We start from the raw sequence: 21,607 nt of genomic DNA, 5'->3' as shown, positions 1-21,607 counted from the left end.
CAACAAGTGCACCACAATCTACGTTCACCGTCAAAAGGATACATTTAAGTCTATAGAGTTACCTAAAATAATAGATTTACTCAACCAGACAATATCAATTGAATTGCTTGTCAATGGGAATGAACTTGATAAAGTTATTACCCAACGATATTTTAAATACAAAATTAACTAGTTCGGAAAAATGGGTGAAATTTTTCCGATCATCTTCGACACCATTAAAAATATAAAAAAATATAATAAACGCTGCAACACTGACTTTGAGGAACCATGTATTCTGTCAAGCTATATTTATTAAAATTTTAAGTCTTCTACATTTTTAACTACAAACCAATTAGGTATAGCTAATTTTAGTGATTTTGATGCAATTTGTCAAAATATGAACTCAAATGTTAGGAATTTTCTAATTTTAACTCTGTAAAGTATCTACGAACTATATTCAGTTTGATATCAGAAACCAACAACAAAGTTAAAAATCAATTTTGCTATAGAATTATTGCTGCTCAAACATACCAGCCACAAAATAAAAATAAAAATAATAAAATAAATACATTTTTCGCTCCACTAAAAATCTAAAAAAATAAAACATTTCAAACATCTAAAGAGTTCAAATGATTTTGAAAATTATATTGTGTCTATAAAAAATTCTTTATAAATATTAATTGGTGAACAATTCAAGACTTCAAGTACCTATCTATGGTTATTAGTTTTGAATTGCAACAAAATTGATTCTGTCGACAATATTATGGTGTTGTGTAAATATTCCAAAAGTATCAATGTCCTACATAGGCTCAAATAGGAGGGGGGCTTTAGGGCTAAGCCCCCCAAATATTTTCTCCATTTTGTTTTAAGCTTATTCAATATTATCAAAGTAAGACTTTAGCCCCCTCCCCCCAAATCCAAAACGATATTTCGCCTATGAATTGTCTAATATTATAAAAAATGTACTACCAGAAATCACCAGATTGAACCATTTTTACTGCTCAATGCTTTCAATGACTAATGACAGTCTAAACAAAAAAAAACACATAAATATAAAGCCTACCACATATTCATTGCTTCGCTCACAATCTAAATCAAAGAAAAATACGAGTTATTCAACGATTAACTATTAATAATGATTAATTAGGTTATTTTCAATTAGGAAATAATAGAGATAGGTATACATCGTAGGTAAATGTATGGTGGTTAGTTTGTGGTATTACAAATCAATACAAATTATAACACAGCGAAACTCCCCTCCCACGCATAACGAACTTCCATTTAATATTATTTTCTGTTTGACGAAATATTTTTGAGAACCATAACCAAATTAGAACAAATAATGTATTTAATTATATTTATCAAATTTCCTTTGATGCCCGTTGATCGTTGAGAGTTGAGACTATTCGTAATAATATGGAAGTTTCACTGTAATAGGTATAGGTAGGTAACTACTTACTAACTTACTCGTAGTTTATTTAGTATGATTCATGCAATAAATGTTCATACCATAACGTATATCAGCTGTACCTATATACTGTATCGGTTTTTTAGCGTTTGTTCACCAACTTCCGGGTTTTAGCTATGAGCAGATGAGCTAATACATTATGCACTGTAAATTCCTCAGAAATAAAAAATGTTTAATGAGTTACCCTAAGCCATTCGTTCATTTTTCATGGCCAACGTGGCTGGTATCTACTAATATTCTTATAAGTAAACACAATAGCGCACATACAAAATACAAATCAGCCATAATATAGAAGATAGGTTTCGGTATAGAGAATATGGAAAATTAATTAATTTTTGTTTACATTCATTACGGGTATTCTTCACATTGTTATTTAGAAATATTGGTAAAAAAAAAAAAAAAATAAACTCAACTATACCCATAATAATAATATGTACCTGATAGAAGGTCACATGTAATGTCGTATAGACTGACAAAAAATATTATTTATTTAAAAATAATTATGAGAATATGAGATAATATATATATAGGTACCTATATATGGACGACATACCTTGCAGATACCATGCTATACCATATGATGAATACCAAGGTGTCTATTCGTAACGCATTAATCAATTACACATTTATACATTTCATATTATTATATAATCTTAGTTAGCTATATATTATCATCATTATTTTTTTTACACGACGAACCTATTATTACTTATTTTCGTATATGTATATATGGAATTGGAATTGTACAACTGTAGTCAGTAATAATAAATAGTCATATTTCTCGAGAACTTCAACCAATAATACACTGCAATATTGTAACGCGGATAATAGCTATTGTCATTTGACGAGAATGTGGTCAGTTAACGGTTTTGTAGGCACCCAATGTATAAAACACTAGTCGTGCAGGGTCGCACAAAAAAATAAATATTTTATTTTATTTAGATATAATTCTCGGCAACTGTGGCCATTGGACGTCAATATACGTTATATAGGTAAACTCCAACTTACAAACATAGTTATTAAACATAAGGTTGATCTATGTACAGTTAAGTCTTGGATAAGTATTGTCTGTTAATTATCCTTTTAGTAGGTTGGATCTCGGATATTGATATATATATATATATGAATAAAGAGTTCACTATTTGATTGGATGTTTGATCATGTCTGATTCGATGCTGCACTAGTTGAAGGATTCGAGCAGGATATCCACGAAATCTTGACTTTCCACATTGTCGTAGATTGAAAGTAAGAGAGAAAAATAATTTTCCTGTATAAAAATAGGTATCTATACATAATTTATATAATGTCATAAGTACTTGATTAAGTAGGCACCTACAAATTTAATCAATTTATTTGTCCCTTTTTTTATAAATAATATATTTTGTGTAATATTATACATTTATACCTATACAAGTAAGTTTTTATATTCTAGGTATATTCTTATTTTATATGCATATTCATATTATACTAATTATACCTAATATTATAATCTAAATTTATGTTTAACAAATGTATAGAGGTAATAATTACGATATAATTGTGTTACATACTGTATAACATTATAATGTATTAATATCTATAATGATTAGTTACTGATTAAGTGATTAGGTATTGTTATAAGACTATCATAGTATAATGTATCACATGACGTATTATATGTATAATATAATTTGTTAATCGTAACCGATAATTATAATAATTAATTACTTTAGTACCATTTTAAAATAATAGTTATTGACTATTGTTCACGTCATATTTTTAAAAAATTAAATGAATCCTTATAATATAAAGGCCTAAATAATAAATTGCTAACTGATTAATTTTCTAGATAACTGAAAAAATTGGTGGCTCACATTCATAGTGAGTCATCCCGAAGAACAGAAAATGATGCACAAAATATTTTTGTGTTTCCTATAGTTTGTGTATACCTAAACTATAAGCAGATCATCAAATGCATTCACCGTTTTATGCTTTATCCGTGTTTATACTGGGAGACTGGGGAAAACCTCTTATTATAACATTTCGATAATCTAGATTTCCAACACACTAAAGAATAAAGATAAAATATATATTATATAGGTAGGTATTAGATTAGACCTTCCGGCTCGAAAATAATGATATTATCAATGCGTGTTACCTGTACAATTATTATATGTTTAGGTGCCCACTTACATAGATAACATTTTAAAGTCGAGTTATTTTCATTTTCCATTCGTTACCTATATAACGTCGAACGATGAAAAAAATTACGTATGTATACTTAAAAATATTCATTGCGAATTAAACTACACAAATTACCCAGGTGTATCTACAACTTACATAATATAGGCTATAGGCTATTTTATGAAAAAAATGTAGGACTATTGTAAAGGTGCATATTATAATATGATATAGGAATATAATATAATATATAGGTGGGTACCTTATCAGTGATGTAAGCAATGAATATCGTGTCACACCTTTAAGGTACACTAATTTTTTCTTTATTTTTATGTTCGGTATAATAATTTATTATTTATTAAGTATTCAATTTTGTGAATTTAATTCTATAACTTGTGTTAAGACTTGATAACTGAACTTTAAGTCGAAGTAATTTGTCGTTAAAAAACCGAATTTTTGGTTTTATTAGGTACCTACTAATATTCAACTATAATAATAATATGACTAATATGTAATAACTATAGACAATAGACTAGGTAACGAGTAAAGCTTTAAATAGTACTAATTAACTAAAAGTTGTACTTTATGTTTTTTTGTTAATATTATTAATAACACAGAGAAGTCTGAAGATGGTAATTATATAACATTAAATCTCGACAAATGTACAATATTTAACATAATATTAGGTAGGTATACTGACATACCGTATATAATATTATAGTGTGATATCGATACTCGATGATAAATATATACCATTATTATAAGTATTTTATATTATAATCCTTAAAAATTTGATCGCCTATTTTATTCATCTATTTTAATTTTATTTTTTAACTTTGTTTTAGCTATAATAAATAATAATATCAAATAATTTTCTGTGACGGAGAATATTGTAAAAAAAAAAATATTAACGTAATCATTTTACACCATTATGTGGTCACTATGATATTATATATTATAATATAGCCTATATGAGGTGTAGGTTTCACTGTTAAAATGGGTAGTTGCAGTAAAATATTAACCTATATTTCCACGCAGCGTTTCTTAGGTCGGGCATTCCCCCGCCACACCACTCCTCAAAATTATACGTCAAATTGCTCCAATTTATTGTTATTATGACAACATAGTTTTGTCGCGGTCGGCGACGTTTTTCGGACGCGCCGTACCGAAAACAATAAACAACAACTATAATACGAGGCGTCAAAGCGAATATATACACATAATATTATCGCCTAAAACGCATAAAAAAGACGACTCATATACATATGATATTATTATTGCTAAATATATTATATATATACATTTTTTCGAGCGAATTGCGTAAAATATATAATATTTTAATACTATACGACTCACAACCTCCTCCTATATAGATTTCAACGACAATGCGTCGTATATAATATAACAACAATAATAATAATAATAACAGAATATAATTATTATCGCATTATTCCATTGTTTTATCGGATATGCCCATGTGTGCACGGCTGGCGAACTGGGCGATAATTCGATACGTATTTTATTTTTTTGCATAATATAATATCATAATATATTGTTATTATTATTATTATTATTATTATTAATGCGTTTTCGTAAATAATATTATTATTTGGGCCGGCCGTCCGTCCGCCGATTATTGTTTCCCCCCGAACGACCACCGCCCCCGCCAAAAACCGCCGCACCGTGGGAGCACGTGATCCGCGTCGGCCACGAACCGCAACCACACGGGCGCCGTCGTCCGTCTGTTAAACGCTCGTCGCGCGCGCACAGGTGTCGTCGGCCGTCGGTACGTTACGTTACGCGTTTTCGTTTCGCGATTTCTCGATAAGCCTTTGGTACAAGTTGATACCCGCAAGTTCGAGCCGGTTCTTGACGTTATCAAAAAAGGTGCCCGCGAGATAATATTATATTATCACCGTCGCTCTCCAACAATATTGGTGTCCGTCGAAAAACCCGGTGCGACCTCCGTCCGTCGTCCGAGTCCGTTTTCCTTTCCGGTTCGCGTACGTCGATTTATCGAAACGGAAATACGTAATAATATCATAGGTCGTATAAAGTGTGATGCGAGCCGACCCGATGACGTTATAAAATTAATTGAAATAATATAATCGTTAAAAAAGTGCGTCTGCGGTGCGCGAACGAACCGCGGCGAGGATCCGCGACAAAACTCTAATAATAATAATATTATATAAAAACCGCCACCGAAATGTGATCGGCCGCGGGCCTCGTCGTTTTCGCCTTTTCCGCTTGCGCTGTGATCATAACATTATTATTATTATCATTATATTATATGGATCGTTGCGATGGCCTATGTCGTTTGGCGAGTGTTGCGGAAAAAGTATCTCAAAGTCAGAAGCGGAGTCACCCTGAACGGTTTGATGGTAGGTGGCACCTACCTATATTATATACGTTGTTTTATAATAATGTGTAATGGTTATAATATTTCGTTTATGCACCTACAGCAGTGGCATATTTAATTGGTTTTATCGTACTGGAATTTTTACCATGGGTGATCACCAAATCGGGATTAGGGTGGTGAGATTTAGTTTTTAACAAATCATTGTAACAGCAGAATTATCGCTAAAGGGAAAAATTATTTCTATTGATAATGAGGTCTTTGTTGCGCAATGGAGCACTCCGTATCAAGACTTCAAGAGCTTAAAACATTTTAATCGCCCCTCACCCCCTCTCCATTCTTGCCGAGCTTCGGAGACATCACTGATTTTTACGATATAAGCATCGTACAAGATCCGTAATAAGACCGGCGTAAGATTAGATTTACAAATTACAAACAATATGATATAACAGCCACCTAGCTGGTAGCTAAGATGATTAGTTTTGTCGCAAATTTTATAATATTTGGCTGTAATACATATGGGTACATAATATTAATATGATATCGTTAAAATATCTTCTCGGTGTTCTATAATACCTATGTACTTATAACGGTTGTCTGCCGGTTAAGATTAACGTAATCTTTATAATATATATGTTCGTTTATTTACCGTCCTAAAATATGATTTCGATTACGGCATAGAATACAATATAGGTACACCCATTGCGACATGTCATGTGTGTTTACAAACAAATATATAATAATATATAAGCGTGTATGATACTATACTTATGCACACAATACCTACCTATACCAGACATTCGTGGTAGGCAGGTATCAAACATTGTTCAGGGTAAGTAGGCATACCCGTATATGCTTAAAATAAAAACGAGATGACTGAGACACCGAGTTGACGAATTTATCGATCATCTTGAAAAGTCGAGTGGTCTGAGCATATATTACACAAAATATAATGTGTGTTGTACACTGGTGCAGTGTACTACACTTTAGTCACACGATGTGTAAATAATTGTTCGTCGTTGTAACACGACACGTCTATAGGTACCTATTATAATATTATGTCTTCATCACATTTTATGTTTTGGTTTGTTCGAATTTTTTTAGTTCTGTTATAGTACTTATTAGTCATTAATTCAATACAGTTAGCATGAAAATTAATTTTTGCCGTTTCTCTCCGAGGCAATATAGGTATTATTTTTTTTTTGCGCACAGCTATATATCTTTTTTTCTGATCAAATAAAATGCAATTAATTGACAAAATATGTTTTAGCTCTAAACTGCATAATCGTGTGTGTGTGTGTGTGTGTGTGTGTGTGTGTGTGTGTGGTACCTTACGCAAGCTCAGGCATTGTAGCTAGTTATAACAAATAACTTATAAGTATGTGTCATTATTAAAATATTACTATAGGTACATTGTAATTTATAATTCCCGTGTGTGGTCTTTTTTTAATAAATTAACTAGGTACTTATATAAAACGCAAACACTTATCGTTCAAGGTAAAAAAATTAATACCGTTTTAGATCAAATCGATTGAAATTGGAATATTAAGTGATGGCGTATACCTATAATTTAATCATACATTTCATGGATTAAGTTGTGATTTTCGTGTAATAAATAATCATTGATATGTACCGGTAATTTATAACTATTGAAACATTTAAAACTAATTATTGTAATACGCTAGATCATGTAACCTACTGCTCTAGAGTCATATTTACCATTTCAAACATATTTCGTCACCAAGAATGATGCTATTTACGAATATAATATTAACTATTTCCTGTGCATCGTAAAAATAAATTTTAAATTGTTGCGTTCACCTTCAGAAACACCTTTTGACAGAAAAAAAAACTTGTAATAACTAATAAGAAAATATACTGAACAAGTGGGAGATTATAGGTACCTGTTTGGTCATATTAATGTGCATGTTCCACATATGTCATTATTAATCTTATACAGAATTATTAGGAAAGTTAGATCATGTTTGCTCGTCATATTTTTATAGCTATATGTTTTCTTGTTGTACTTTTATGTTTTTATCAATTAAATGCTGTTACATTTCAATCATTATTTACGTTATGCGATGTTAGTACATACGCTATTTGTTGATCGTTGATATTATCATTATGCAACTGAATATATTATAGTGCCTATACAGTATATGTTCATCATTGATGAACAATTGCACCATGATCATTTTATCTTGTGTAAGAATACAATGAAAACGTAGGATTGGAGGTCTTCTAAATTCTGAATTGATGACTAACGAGTGTGTTTTACGTAGGTACAGTACTATATGGTATGATTATGGACAAATTGAAAAATATACAAACAGTGTTAAGAAAAAATAAAAAAAACCTATGTAATATTGTTCTAATAAATTATCATAATTATTATTAATTATAATGCCTTCTTCCAAGATCCCTATAATTACTTAACTGTACAGGAAACTAAATGTAAATTAAATATATGTATTTATATTGATACATTTTGGAATTGAGCTTCGTGATTTCCGATAATTAGACGGGGTTGTGAAATTTGGGACAAGAGCATAATGTGACATTCACACATCTTGAATTTTGATTGTCATTATATTGCGGCGAGTCAAAGTGAATGAAATTTCGCATTTTGGTCGAGAGCCACAGTAGTAGAAAAAGTAGCTACTTGAATTTTAAGCACTTTTTAGTTTTATAAAAAATTAAAGATCTAATGTTTTGACTTATGCGTTCTCTGGGAGATGCAAGATTGTGACATTTTAATTTGTACCAAATTTATTTTATTTATACATAAATACATACTTACGTCCATGGTATCCGAAATAAATAAAAAATAATATCTTATGATGAAAGTGTAATTAATTTAGTATTCGTGTATTATGACTTTATATGCTATTTAGACATAATATAGTATATATAATAAATATCTACTATACCTACATAGTCGTCCGTATATACCTATAAAACAGTTCATAATCACATCGATGATCACTTTCTTGTTAACATTTTATTCTCAAGTTCTAACCTCCTAGCCTATATGTATATTGTATAATGCATATATTTTATAACAGTAAGACCCACCTATTTCAATTAGGTATATGCGGTTGAATGTGCTCTCGAAGTCTCGACACGATAAGAGTCATCTTGATATTATGTTTTCATAAGTCTCGAGGCGATGGCAAGTTCTTTTCTGTCTATTGAATGAAAACATTGAAAACAATAATAATAAATAAAATAATATAATTAATAATAATTGAACCATAGATTATTTCAAATTGTTTTTTGTCGACGCATATCTTATATATACTACATATAGTAACTTTAGTTTATGGATATAAAATAATTCTTATGGTTATAAACTTATAATTTATAACTATACAATATACATATTTCATGTTTTAATATTGCGGTATATATAGGTTACAATAACTGAACGTAAAGTTCAATTAATTCAAAATTTATAACTGTTTTGGTTAGGTATATACTTATAACGCAGTTTTTCTTAATACAATAAATTGTATCCTAAATTAGCAATTTGGAAAATATTTAAACATTCATTTATGTGATTTATTTTATATTTATTTATTTATTTTTACTTATTATATTTTACTATTGTATTATTATTTTAATTATTGTTGAATAGGATACTATAAGGTTTAAGTGCATTGTGATATCTTAACATTTGCTTTACAAATAGCTGCAAAAAAAGTATAAATTGATTTTAACTTTATTGCCTGTGTGCAGTACTGCAGTGTCGTAATTGAGAAAAAGCTGAGAGGGAAGAGGAAATGCATTTGTATAATATCCATTATTTATTGCCTGTCTCAACCTTTATCATATATAAATGTTTATTAACTATAGAATAAAGAACTAACCTTAATTTAAAAATAAATTTAGTTACCTTTTTTATAATTTTGAATTTATTTACAAACATACACATGACGCAATGGTTGGTTATCCAGCTAATATTCCAGCCCATCAAACGTACGAATTATAAGTAAAAAATGAATACGTTATAATATACAATATTGGGAAAAAAAGATATCGATTATTATGTTGTGCATTTAAAACAAATATAAAATTAAGAATCAACTGCAAAACAAAAGAAAGGCATACAATAATTAAAGTAATGTACTGACGGCGTAAAATATGAGTAATATCTATTATTGTCAATAATCTTCTATAAAGCAGTATTTAAGCCTCTTATAGTCGTATATTATTTATATATATAAATGTGTATTAAATTATTTTTAATGGCTTGACAATGCATGTGAAGGGGAAGGCATAATAAAAACGTTGACATTTCATTAAAATGGCGGGCCAGCCAGCCCTTAGAACATTACGTAACTGCCTATTGTTAGACAAGGTTACTATATTTTTATATACTAAATCAAAGTTGAGAAAATTAATTTTGTTGATATTATTTAATCAGTCCATCGGTGGCACTAGCTATAATAATATGTATTACTATTATATATGTTTATTTGAGACTTGTAGAACTTACATTACCTATATGCATTCAGTTATTATTTAGTGTAAATAAATATTATATATAATGATATTTACTTTAACTAACCTATTTCGAGTTTTGATGTTTATAAAAAATGATTTCTCACTTCCTCGTAGGGTTTTAGAAACTTATATTGCATATTATTACACAGAGTTCATACCACATAATTAATTACTTAACGTTATGGAATAATGTAAAGTGGTTAACCTTAGCTTAAAGTACATAATATAGTTATCTTAATAAAATACACATAATTGTGCTTTTTAGGAACTATTTTATTTTGCCACGATAATTTAATTGTATTGTTCCAAAACGCTCACCATGCTAATTCTATGCATCCTATTAACGCGTAATTAAATGAACGGTGAAATGTTCGTCCATCTAAATACTACCTACATCATGGCAACCGCGAGAAGACTACACACCTACGCATAACTAATAGCTATATATTATATACAATATACATACACCATTGTAAAACAATAACCATAAAAAAAAATACCTGTTACCATGGGAGTGGAAACTTGTAAACGTTAAAAATACGAGTTTTATTCCAGTCGTTTGGAGTAAAAATTGGCTCTTGTGTACACAAATGTATGGCGTATTAATGCGTATACAATTTATACTCCTGACTTTTGAAATTTTTACGAACTGCAAAATATTGTAAAATGGTTGTGTAATTTGCATATTGCTCTTGTAGTATATCGTATAGAACGATGACGAAAACTATAACTATACAACGATAAATCACAAATGTTTACTCGTGTGTTGAGACGTCGAGTTTATTGTGTAGAAAACGTTTAATGATCTCATATTGTCGTATGTTATAGGTACACGAAACTTTAATATGGAGTTATTATAAATAGATACCTATATTATCATTATGTAGTATAGTAGTATAGTATAACTAAACTGCTATACCTATATGCTTACAATTATAGGTATGTGGTGGAGGAACCGAACCATTAGAAATTAGAAGTACAAATTTGATTCACGTACATGGCACATCGATGCATATTTTTAACAACTTGGTATAGCTTAGAAGCAAATCTAATAAATAGGTATAACAACTATATATTTAAGAAATAATTCGTTTGCAAAATATTTACCTATCAAAATTAAATTATTCGGAATGATAATTGAACCTATATATAGATTAGAGTATAGGCTTCTTCAAGTATTCAGAATCTTATAAAGTTATTACCAAACCTACAAAGTAGGTACAAACAGTTTAAAAGGAAATATAAAAAATATAAGGATACAAGGGTTGGGTTTGACATTCGTCTTGCGTTGCTCACCATGGCGCAAAATGTGTGTTTTTAGAGGAGTGTTATGTGTAGGGTTTGAAAATAGCTTGTTTTTTGTGAAATAAAATATAATAGACAAGATATAGATATACAATTGTTTTGTGAAGTGATAAAATAAAGTATACAGTTATACTTAGCATATTAATTTGCATAAAAAAGGGCATAAAGAACATTTCGAGGAAAATTTAATTTTTAATTAGTATTTATTGCTTACTTACGTCTTATTTTTATAATATACAGTTTTTCGGTTTTCCCTAAAATAATATTTTAGTTGTATATTCTCATAGGCGTGCGCAGGGGGTATGCAGGGTATGCAGCTGCATACCCTGAAGCTCTTTGAGGTGCAAAAATCGTTTTTAGAAAAAAAATTTTTGTGCGCAAGAAAAATAATTACTAATTATAGTGCAGCCCAGGAGTGTACATATTATTATGTTTAAACTCGAAACTATTTGTGTATATATTTCATCAGAATTTTACATTCTTAAAATAACTTTCAGGGGGTGCCTGTGGTAAGCCAGTGCTTAATTTGGGGGGGAGGAAAAAGTATAAAATTGGCTAAACACAGTGTAAACACTGTAAACAATGGGAAACTAAGGCGATTGGGGGGAGAATGTCCCTTTTGCCCCCCCTCCTCCTGGATCCGCCACTGCTTCTGCATACCCTGAACAAGAGGGCTGCGCACGCCTATGTATATTCTAGAGTGTTTTCGGGTGAATTTAATAATTGCAATCTCGAATTCTCGTTATTGCATATTTTGAACATTTTTAGTGCAATAAGTTCCGTACCTTAGTTATGAGTTATGGTCGATTTGATGCATGTTATATTTTATGTAAGCGGAGGGTGATTGTGCTGATATGAATTTTTCTTCAACTCAGTTATGAAATAATTGTCATACAATATATTTTTATTTATGTTTTTATTACTTGCTACAAGAAGAAATAAATTATAAACTCAGCCTGTATAGATAAAACTTAGATATCGGCAAATCTATAGAAAACATATTATTATATAATGCCTAAACAATAGGCTAATATACAACTTAAACGAATTGAATATTTAAATATAAGTTTTTGTCATATATTATGTTATTAAAAGCAATGTAATTATCTAAAAAATATTTAAAAAATGTAAATATAATTATTTTTGCTCTTCTAAAGTTTATTGAATATATTTTATATCGAAATGCAGTATAGTGTCAGACTCACGACACCGACACACTCCTTTGTTCTCGGTGAATCAATTTTATGTAACCTTGAACGAGTACAAATCTATCTCAACAGTCAACATATAATATTCATTACTAAGTGTAATTTAATAATTTTTAAATCTATCATAATACGACATTTAACAGATTTGCGTTGTCTTAGTGCATTACAACTTAATACAGTTTATTATAAGCTTGTATTTATTATACAATATTTAAAAGTTTACAATAATAATTGATAAAGATTACTATAATTTTATAAATTTAAGTAAAATAATATTTTTCATGAATTCAAAACTCTCATATTTTCTTATTTATTTATAAAATTCAAGTAACTTAATTGACTTAGGTAGTTAATTCATTCCATAAATGCTATGTAACCACTAGAGCTGTATAATTTACCAGAACTCGAAGTACAAGTATTAAAAAAGATTGAGATAAATTAGAAAACAATATAATGAACATAGCTTATCTCAAAGACGTATTATATTATTTGTGGTATAAAAATGGTTTATATACCTACCTATTGTGTTGTACAATTTACATATGATTCTATGAACGACTATGATTTTATAATATACTTACACAAGTGTTATTTGGCTTGGATATTTGGTTAAAACGTTTCAATCGTTGGCGTAGGTATACATATTATCTAATTTAATTATTATTCATCAATATCCATAGAAATTAGAAATTATTATAATTACCTACTACACTTGTCTTGTTAATATTTAGTTCTTAGGTGTACAAATATAATTAATAAAAAATAAAATAAAATGTTTTATATTTGTTCAAGTATTAATTACTGCAGGTTTTGTATATTATTTATATTTAACTTTTTAGTGTAGGAAATATTTGAAAATTATCTTGTTGAGAAGTTGTGATAAATCCATATTGCCTTAAATATATTCATAGTTGATGCTTAAGAATAAGTATTGCTTAAGCTAGGCTTATGACTTAAACAAGATTCATATACTAGACTTTGGCTTAAGAAAAGAAAAAGTATCACATAAATTAAGGTTGGTCGAGACCTACCTTAAGCATTGCTTTTAGTTATCACAAATTTGTATTTTTTAAATTATCAAAATTAGCTTAAGAAATATTTATTTTTAAGCATCGACTATAAATATGGCTCTTACTGTTGTCGATTTTATTTGGTATAATATTGTATAATTTAGTTTTAGATAGACAATTTTTTAAAAACCTATTTAGTTGGATGTATTAGGATATGACGGTTCTTAATTTTTTTATTCATTTTAAAAAAAAATTGTATTAATTGTACACCGTACGAAATATGAATAGAGAGAGATACTTTGGCTTAATAAAAGCAGTTTGTCTTTTGCGATTTTGTATGTCCTTATCGTCAGTTACACAGTTGTACTAACCGAATTATTGTACCAATAATTAATAAGATAATAATAATTAATGTATTAAAAAGTTGATTGTGAATTGTAATGAAACTAAAATTGCTTTATCTTAAATAAGGTTATCAAGCTAATAATTAAAAAAAATATTAATTGTACGACCTAATGATTAATGTGTATAATGGGTAATGCCTAATACTATAAATTGTAGTTGGATAGAAACCATATAAGAAATGTATTGTAAATTATAAATATTTATAAAAAGTATATTCTAATAATATATAAGCTTCACATGGACACGGATTTGGGACTATTTGGACTTTAACAATCAAATATTATAGATTTTGTGATGTTGGTAAGTAATTACTATTTAATTAGGGTTTTTAAAAAAAAATATCAAATAATTCAATAAATGAGTTTAGAATGAGTTAATATTATCTAATAGTAGGTAGGTACCTACATATAATGTATTAACATAATATGTTAAAAGAGATAATTTTACTTAAAATAAGCTAAAGAGAATACATTTACAAAGTTTTCAGTTTTGTTTAAGCACCCGCATAGTATTAATAAATATATTTTTAAAAATATTATACGTTATGTTTTAATGTAAGTGTACGTTTTAATACATATATTGGTAGACGGAAGTTTACTGTTTATATTAGAAATACTTTCTATATATCATATTTGTTGGTGTCTTAAGAATATTTTTAATTGACAAATTATATTGATCTCTAGAAGTAGAAGTATATTTGAACAATATTTATATTAACTAATGTTCTGTGATGATGGATTTTAATTTTAAAGTATTTATCTGTTATTCTTTATACACATTTCCGTACGTATTTTTGTATCATTAGTCATTACCATAACTATAACTATTATTATATATTTTTAAATCTATGTATATTTATTCTATGATTTATAAAAAGAATTAAACGCATTAAAAATTATATGCTTTATTTATTTTAGTACACTGTGTACTCAAATGACTTATAGCTTATAAGAATGTATATTATTTAATCTATTGATTATAGAATATAAAGGCCGTTCATAATCTAAATGTGTGTATCTGATAATATAATTAATACCTACTCAAATGACTTAAATATTACATATTTTTTGTAAAATATTTTTATATGGTATGTAGGAATTCTTCTACTTTATATCGACCATATTATTATAGTCTGTGCGATTTTGTTATAAATATTTTTAGATGACTAGGTATAATTGTTTATATTGTTTTACTATAATATTGATCAACCCAATGCCCAGGAAATCCTCTTTTGGATTAAAGCACCACGGTAATACATTATAGCATGCAATTATTAATAACATTGATATATCGGCGTGTGGAACAAATCTGCAGAGTACTACTGCAGCTGCAGGAGGAGTGCAACTGCAGTTGCACTTAACTGCAGCAGTACCTACCTGTATCCAACGAGGAGACGTATTTCTATAGGGTGCTCCAGCACGACGACTGGCCCTCGTCCTTTCTTCGCCTATCGATGCCGTAGAACCAGTATTGCGCGTCAGACCCGTTGAATTCCCTTTATTAATGGCCCATCGTTCGCCCGTGACATTTCACGGTGTTCGGTTGTAACGCCGTGTGCACTACCTGCAGCAGCACACATTCACATATTATTCTGACAGAGCTATAAATGAGAAAACGATAATATTTATTGTGTGCCTGTGCCGCCGACGAATGGGCGTGTGTGCGTACGTATCCGACCTTCGATCTCCTCGGGTGCCGCACAAAGCTCGCCCCGAAGAAAAACTACAAATCGGAGGCAGAATAATGATAATGATAATAATAATGATAATAATAATAATAATAATAATAATAATAATAATGCTTCCACCGATTCGATCGGTGTACACCGAGCGCACGCAACATGACCGTCCGAGAAGCCTCAATGTTTGCATACACCCAGTGCCCTGTGTCGCATTCGTTCGGGTGACTCGTTCCACTTTGGTCGTGTACCGCGCGTGCACATGCCATCATAATATTATTGTTGTTATGATCAATCGTGACGCATTGAAGCGATTTAGAGTGAGTACCTTGCCTACCTACATGCATTTTCGTCTTATTTTTAATTTTAAATTTCTATCGAGAGTCTGAGAGGTGAGTGTTATTATAATAATATTCGAAACAGATCGCAATGAATCATTACAATGATATAGGTAATATGAGCATATCAATAATGTATATTATATTCCTTATATTATATTACGGATTATTAACTTAAAATTACGCGTCAACTCTTTTTGAGATTAAGTCATAATAAATAATATTATTATTTTGGTATTTAATTCATTGCTTTGCTATCGTGTAATATATTATCATAGTATACTAAATATATTACTAAATACTAATTATGTCTAAAATGACTTTTGAATTTGATTTGAAAAATTTGTGAATTAAAAGCTCAAAGTTAAATTTAAATCATAATTCATAATTGATAAAATAAAAATCTAGATTTTATATTCAAGCAATTAATTATATTTAAAATCCATGTTGTACAGGTAGTCGGTTCATATTTGTGACAACTGTTATTCAAAGAAAAAAAAGTAAAGTTTTTCAAATGAAATTAGATAATATAGATACTATTAATTAGTGGATCATTTTTCTTTATATACAATATTATATGGTAGTAGCTAGAACTAACAACTAGTAGCATTTGTTCATTAATTATTAATTAATAATTTAACCTTATGCATTCAAAGATATTAAAAAAACATATTTTTATTTTTATGCTACTTATGAAATGTATCGAATAGTATTACATTTCTTGTTAAAAATTTTTTTAAACACTGTTTTTGTTTTGAAATTTTATTATAATTTACAAATATTTTCGTACCTAATTACTAAGGTTTTAATTTATTAGGCAAAAAAAAAAATTATTATAATTCTACTATTTATTCATAGTCAGTACCTACACGACACGAGCGTCATCAAATCGTAATACTTGAACAGTTTTTACTAACCTAAACGTTTAACTGTTTAAGCCTTTTAGGACAACCGGTGTCACAGATACGTGACATTACCGAATTCAGATAGTTCCTATGTAAAATACTAAAATTGAAGGTGCTGCACTGTTGCGAATGATCGAATGAACACGCTCAAAGATTTTACGAGAATATTAACAAGGCCTTGGTACACTGCACGTGTTAATAGGTATTTTTCATTTGTGATTTTCCTAATGATAAACTTGATGATCGAGCATAACATATGCACAAAAAATATTTACTGATAAAATACAAGCTCGTAAAGCAAATATTTGTTCATAGGTAGATACACGGATTTTGTAAGAAGTCCTATTATATGTAATGCTTAAAAGTATGCCAGTCATATAGGTTAGTGACTACACATAATATACATTATTATGTTTAGTACCTAAAATACGTAATAGTTGTCGTGGAAATGAATATTTTGTGTTGAATGTTTATTTAAACATGGTGTGTAAAATATGTTAAATATATTATTTGTCCAATAGCTTGAAAAACATTTTGACATAAACTTTTGGCGTATAAATTATTATGATTAGATGCATCGTAAAAATAAATAATATAAATTCAGTAAAATTTTGTCGCTAAGATAGTTATATTGTGTGTAGTCATGCAATACGTATTATAGCAATTTATAAAACTAACATAACATAGTATAATATAATGGTTATTGTGGCAAGTAAATCTCAATGATTTGTTGAGTTTTAAACAATGAAAACAAAAAAAAAAAAAACAATTGTGGATAATTATAAGCTTAGACTGCTTAGAGGTATTTTTACAAGGCATGTTTCACATTTTTGTAAAAAAGTAGTTTTATGGAAACGACAAGATTTAAACATATTATACAAATAATAATAATATTAAAAATCTTATATAGGCTGCAGGTACTTGCGTGTATACTGTATACTATATTATTATAATATATACTAACAATAAAGATGTCTTTCATTTATGTTGCATACACTTCATCAGTAGATACTTACTACTCCTATATAATATAATATTAAATCATTATATTTAGAAAGTAATGGTTATCTTATTTAGTATGTGTTTCCTATGCTTTAAAGAACCTGAGCTATTTGATTAATTTTTATTGAACCGTTTTTTTTTTTTGAAATATCTACATAATGGTTTTGCGGGAACTTCAAACAAAATCAACTAGAGTGAACTGTATGTTTGTGTTTAGTTTTTAATTTGTTTTGGTAAATCATAATAGGTATGTTATAAATTATAATGTTATATATACATTATACTTATATAAATTATCTAGTATATTATGGACGATAGTCGTAATACATAATATATACGATAGGTATACATTTACGTAAAAGTTAGCCCGATTTTATAACTTTTATTGTTTTTGATAAATATATACTGCTAAAGGTTATAATTTCATAACTCTAAAGAAATAATGAATAGTATAATGATAATTTAATATATTAGATACCTATATTATTAAAGCGCAGTCATGTTCTATTCTGTACTAATATAATAATACAAAACTATGGTTTTGCATAAATATTATATAATATATAAATATTGATAGGCATAAAATAATTTATTAATATAATCAATAATAATAATCCCAGTGAATGCAGTGAAAAATTAAAATTATAACCATATAAAATATGCTGAAAATATTTTTAAAAATGACACGTTATAGGAATTTTGCTTAATGTCATGAAACTCTCACCCTTCATATGTTTTTGGTTCGGACACCCAGCAAGTATAATATGTATTAATATCCATTATCCTGTAAGGTAGTAGATTAGACAAGATGAACAAAATTATACTATTCGTATATTATATTTATATACTGGTTTTCGGGTTTAATCGTGTCTACTGCTGCTGGCGATGCATATACGTGTAATTGAGCAATTACACAGAAACATTCATGATTTTTCGAATAAAAAGAAAAAAAAGGTGTTCACTATTTTGATATTTTGATCAATGTGTAGTATAAGAAAATTAAGCTAGCGATCTTCTTTTGGGTGGTCTTGGCAGTTGGCGTGAGAATATAATATTATTCAAGTTGTATTGTCTTAAGCTCGGTTTTAGCATAATATAGTTTGTAGTGTAGGTAGTTATAAGTTATAAGTCGTGTAGTAGGCACTATTACAGAATTATACGATTAATTGTTTACATAATTTATCAATTACATTTTAAACGTTTTAAATAATTATTAACTATACTGAACAAAAAATAAAACAAAATAAATATATTATAAGTAATAAAAATTAAAAAATAAACAAAGTTTATAGTTGTTTTTAACTATTTAAAATTTAGTTCATGAAAACAATAGAATAAAATAAAATTTATAATTTTAAAACCATTTCCTTTTACCAATTACACAATTAGGTTTACGATTTATTTTAAGTGGTAAATTTTACCTACATATATGATTAAATTCATTAAATTAATATAGTAAGTAATTCTTGTAAAATGCGTACAAGCTGGAAAAATTTAATTTATTTTAATATATCATTATCTTTTCATTAAAATAAAAATAATATGATCTATATTAATTTACATGATGAACATACCTATCTTATGTGATTAAAATGTTTAAACGTACCTACATTCTAAACTTGAATTTTATTTAGTTCAAATTTAAATTTCTAAATAATTGTGTAAAAAACTAAAATATATACTGTACAAGTATGTTGTAGCCCTGGTACAATGAAAGCATACAATTGTCTTACTTATATATAATTAATACGAAATAAAAACATATGAACCAAGTTTTAAAATTGCGTATTATAAAAATTCTTGTATGAAAATGATTAACTAAATTTACTTAAAATTTGAAACATAATATAGTGTTTCACTAGTCCATTTCACATTTTTAAATATATTCATTTTATTAAATGCATCGCCATAACCTGTCCAGTTTATTTTGTGTGGTTGATTGCGTTTGAACGACCATCAATATTAAGAGTAAGAAAATAAAAACAAACATGAAAAAATACTGATGATGATTTATAATATGCTTCATCATAAACATGGCAAGTCTTCTTAGAATTCTGTCAATTCCACTTGTGTGATACGTATCGGACAAATGTGGACTCTACAACTTTAATTCATCTATCATTTGATACATTCGAGAATTATTTATTATCATTTAAGAAACTCGTACATTTAATTTAATATAATTATTGCAGTATTGTAACATAATTTTAGACTGGAATTATAATTACGTTGAGAAACAAGCGAAGAACCATTAAATTATTAATTGGCTGATAAACATGTACCTAAGTTATGAAATATGAATAGTCTATATTATTATAATTATACTAGTATACAATGTTAATAATAGTAAAAATATTTAACCATTTGAGATTTACAAAATTCATATTGTAACCTAGAAAATATTTTAGGACATGTTTAGTTTAGAACACGCGTACACAATAAATTAATAATATATACAGGGTGTAACAGAAAGAACTGAATTTTGTAATAACTTTTGTTTTAATCAATATTTTTTTATTTATTCCTACATGTATAATTTAAAGTTTTTTTTATGTTTATTTTTTAGTAATGAAAATGAAAATTTAAAATTGAATTTAAATTTTTTTGGATAAATTCAAAATATCCAATTTGTGAATCTGATTATAAGAACAATTTTGATGCTAAAATATTTATCTAAGTTAAATAGTTTATTTTTTAGAATTTTTTAAATTATAAATATTTTTTTGATTATATTAATTTGGAACGTAATAACTTTTTTTTAAAATATGATTTTTGGAAACTTTCTAACTTGAGTGTATTTCTTAAATTATTTACTCATCATATAATATTAACAATTTTTGTTAGACGTTTATAATTAGCATAATTTTTTTTTAGTCAGTTCTTTCTGTTACATTCTGTAGGTATACCTATTATAGATAATATTAAAAACGAATGAATTTGTTATCTTTTGTTTTCATAAAGACAAAAATTATATTGGTACGGGTACCTATAGTAAGTTATTATATAAAAATATTTTTCTAGGCTCTTAAATTTTAATTATACCTAGGTTTTTTTAATTTTAATTTTATTAGATTTAGTCGCCTGCTATTACTACATATAGTAACAACACACACACACACACACACACATATAGAACAGATTATTCGTACAATTTCTAAAACATTAAAGTTTGACATGAAATAAGACACAAATGACTGAAAAAAAATCATAAAACTTTCTAATCAATGTCTGAAATCTATAGAATACAAGCCTCTAAATGGAGTGGATTTAAAAAGAAAAAGAGA

General features: G+C 28.0%; 1 protein-coding gene across 1 annotated transcript in view; it reads left to right on the top strand.

The window, feature by feature from the left end:
* The first annotated feature begins 16,350 nt into the window (after positions 1 to 16,350).
* Positions 16,351 to 21,607, top strand: part of LOC100159154 (puratrophin-1) — a 174,681-nt gene continuing 169,424 nt past the window's right edge. Inside the window, 1 exon segment of the mRNA XM_029488265.1 lies at positions 16,351 to 16,398. Coding sequence (XP_029344125.1) covers positions 16,366 to 16,398 — 33 coding nt within the window. The 5' untranslated portion in view covers positions 16,351 to 16,365.

This window comes from Acyrthosiphon pisum, chromosome A1, assembly GCF_005508785.2.
Source record: "Acyrthosiphon pisum isolate AL4f chromosome A1, pea_aphid_22Mar2018_4r6ur, whole genome shotgun sequence".
Classification (NCBI taxonomy): Eukaryota; Metazoa; Arthropoda; class Insecta; order Hemiptera; family Aphididae; genus Acyrthosiphon; species Acyrthosiphon pisum.
The sequence above is the reverse complement of the archived record's forward strand: the minus strand, read 5'-3'. Positions and strand labels throughout refer to the sequence as shown.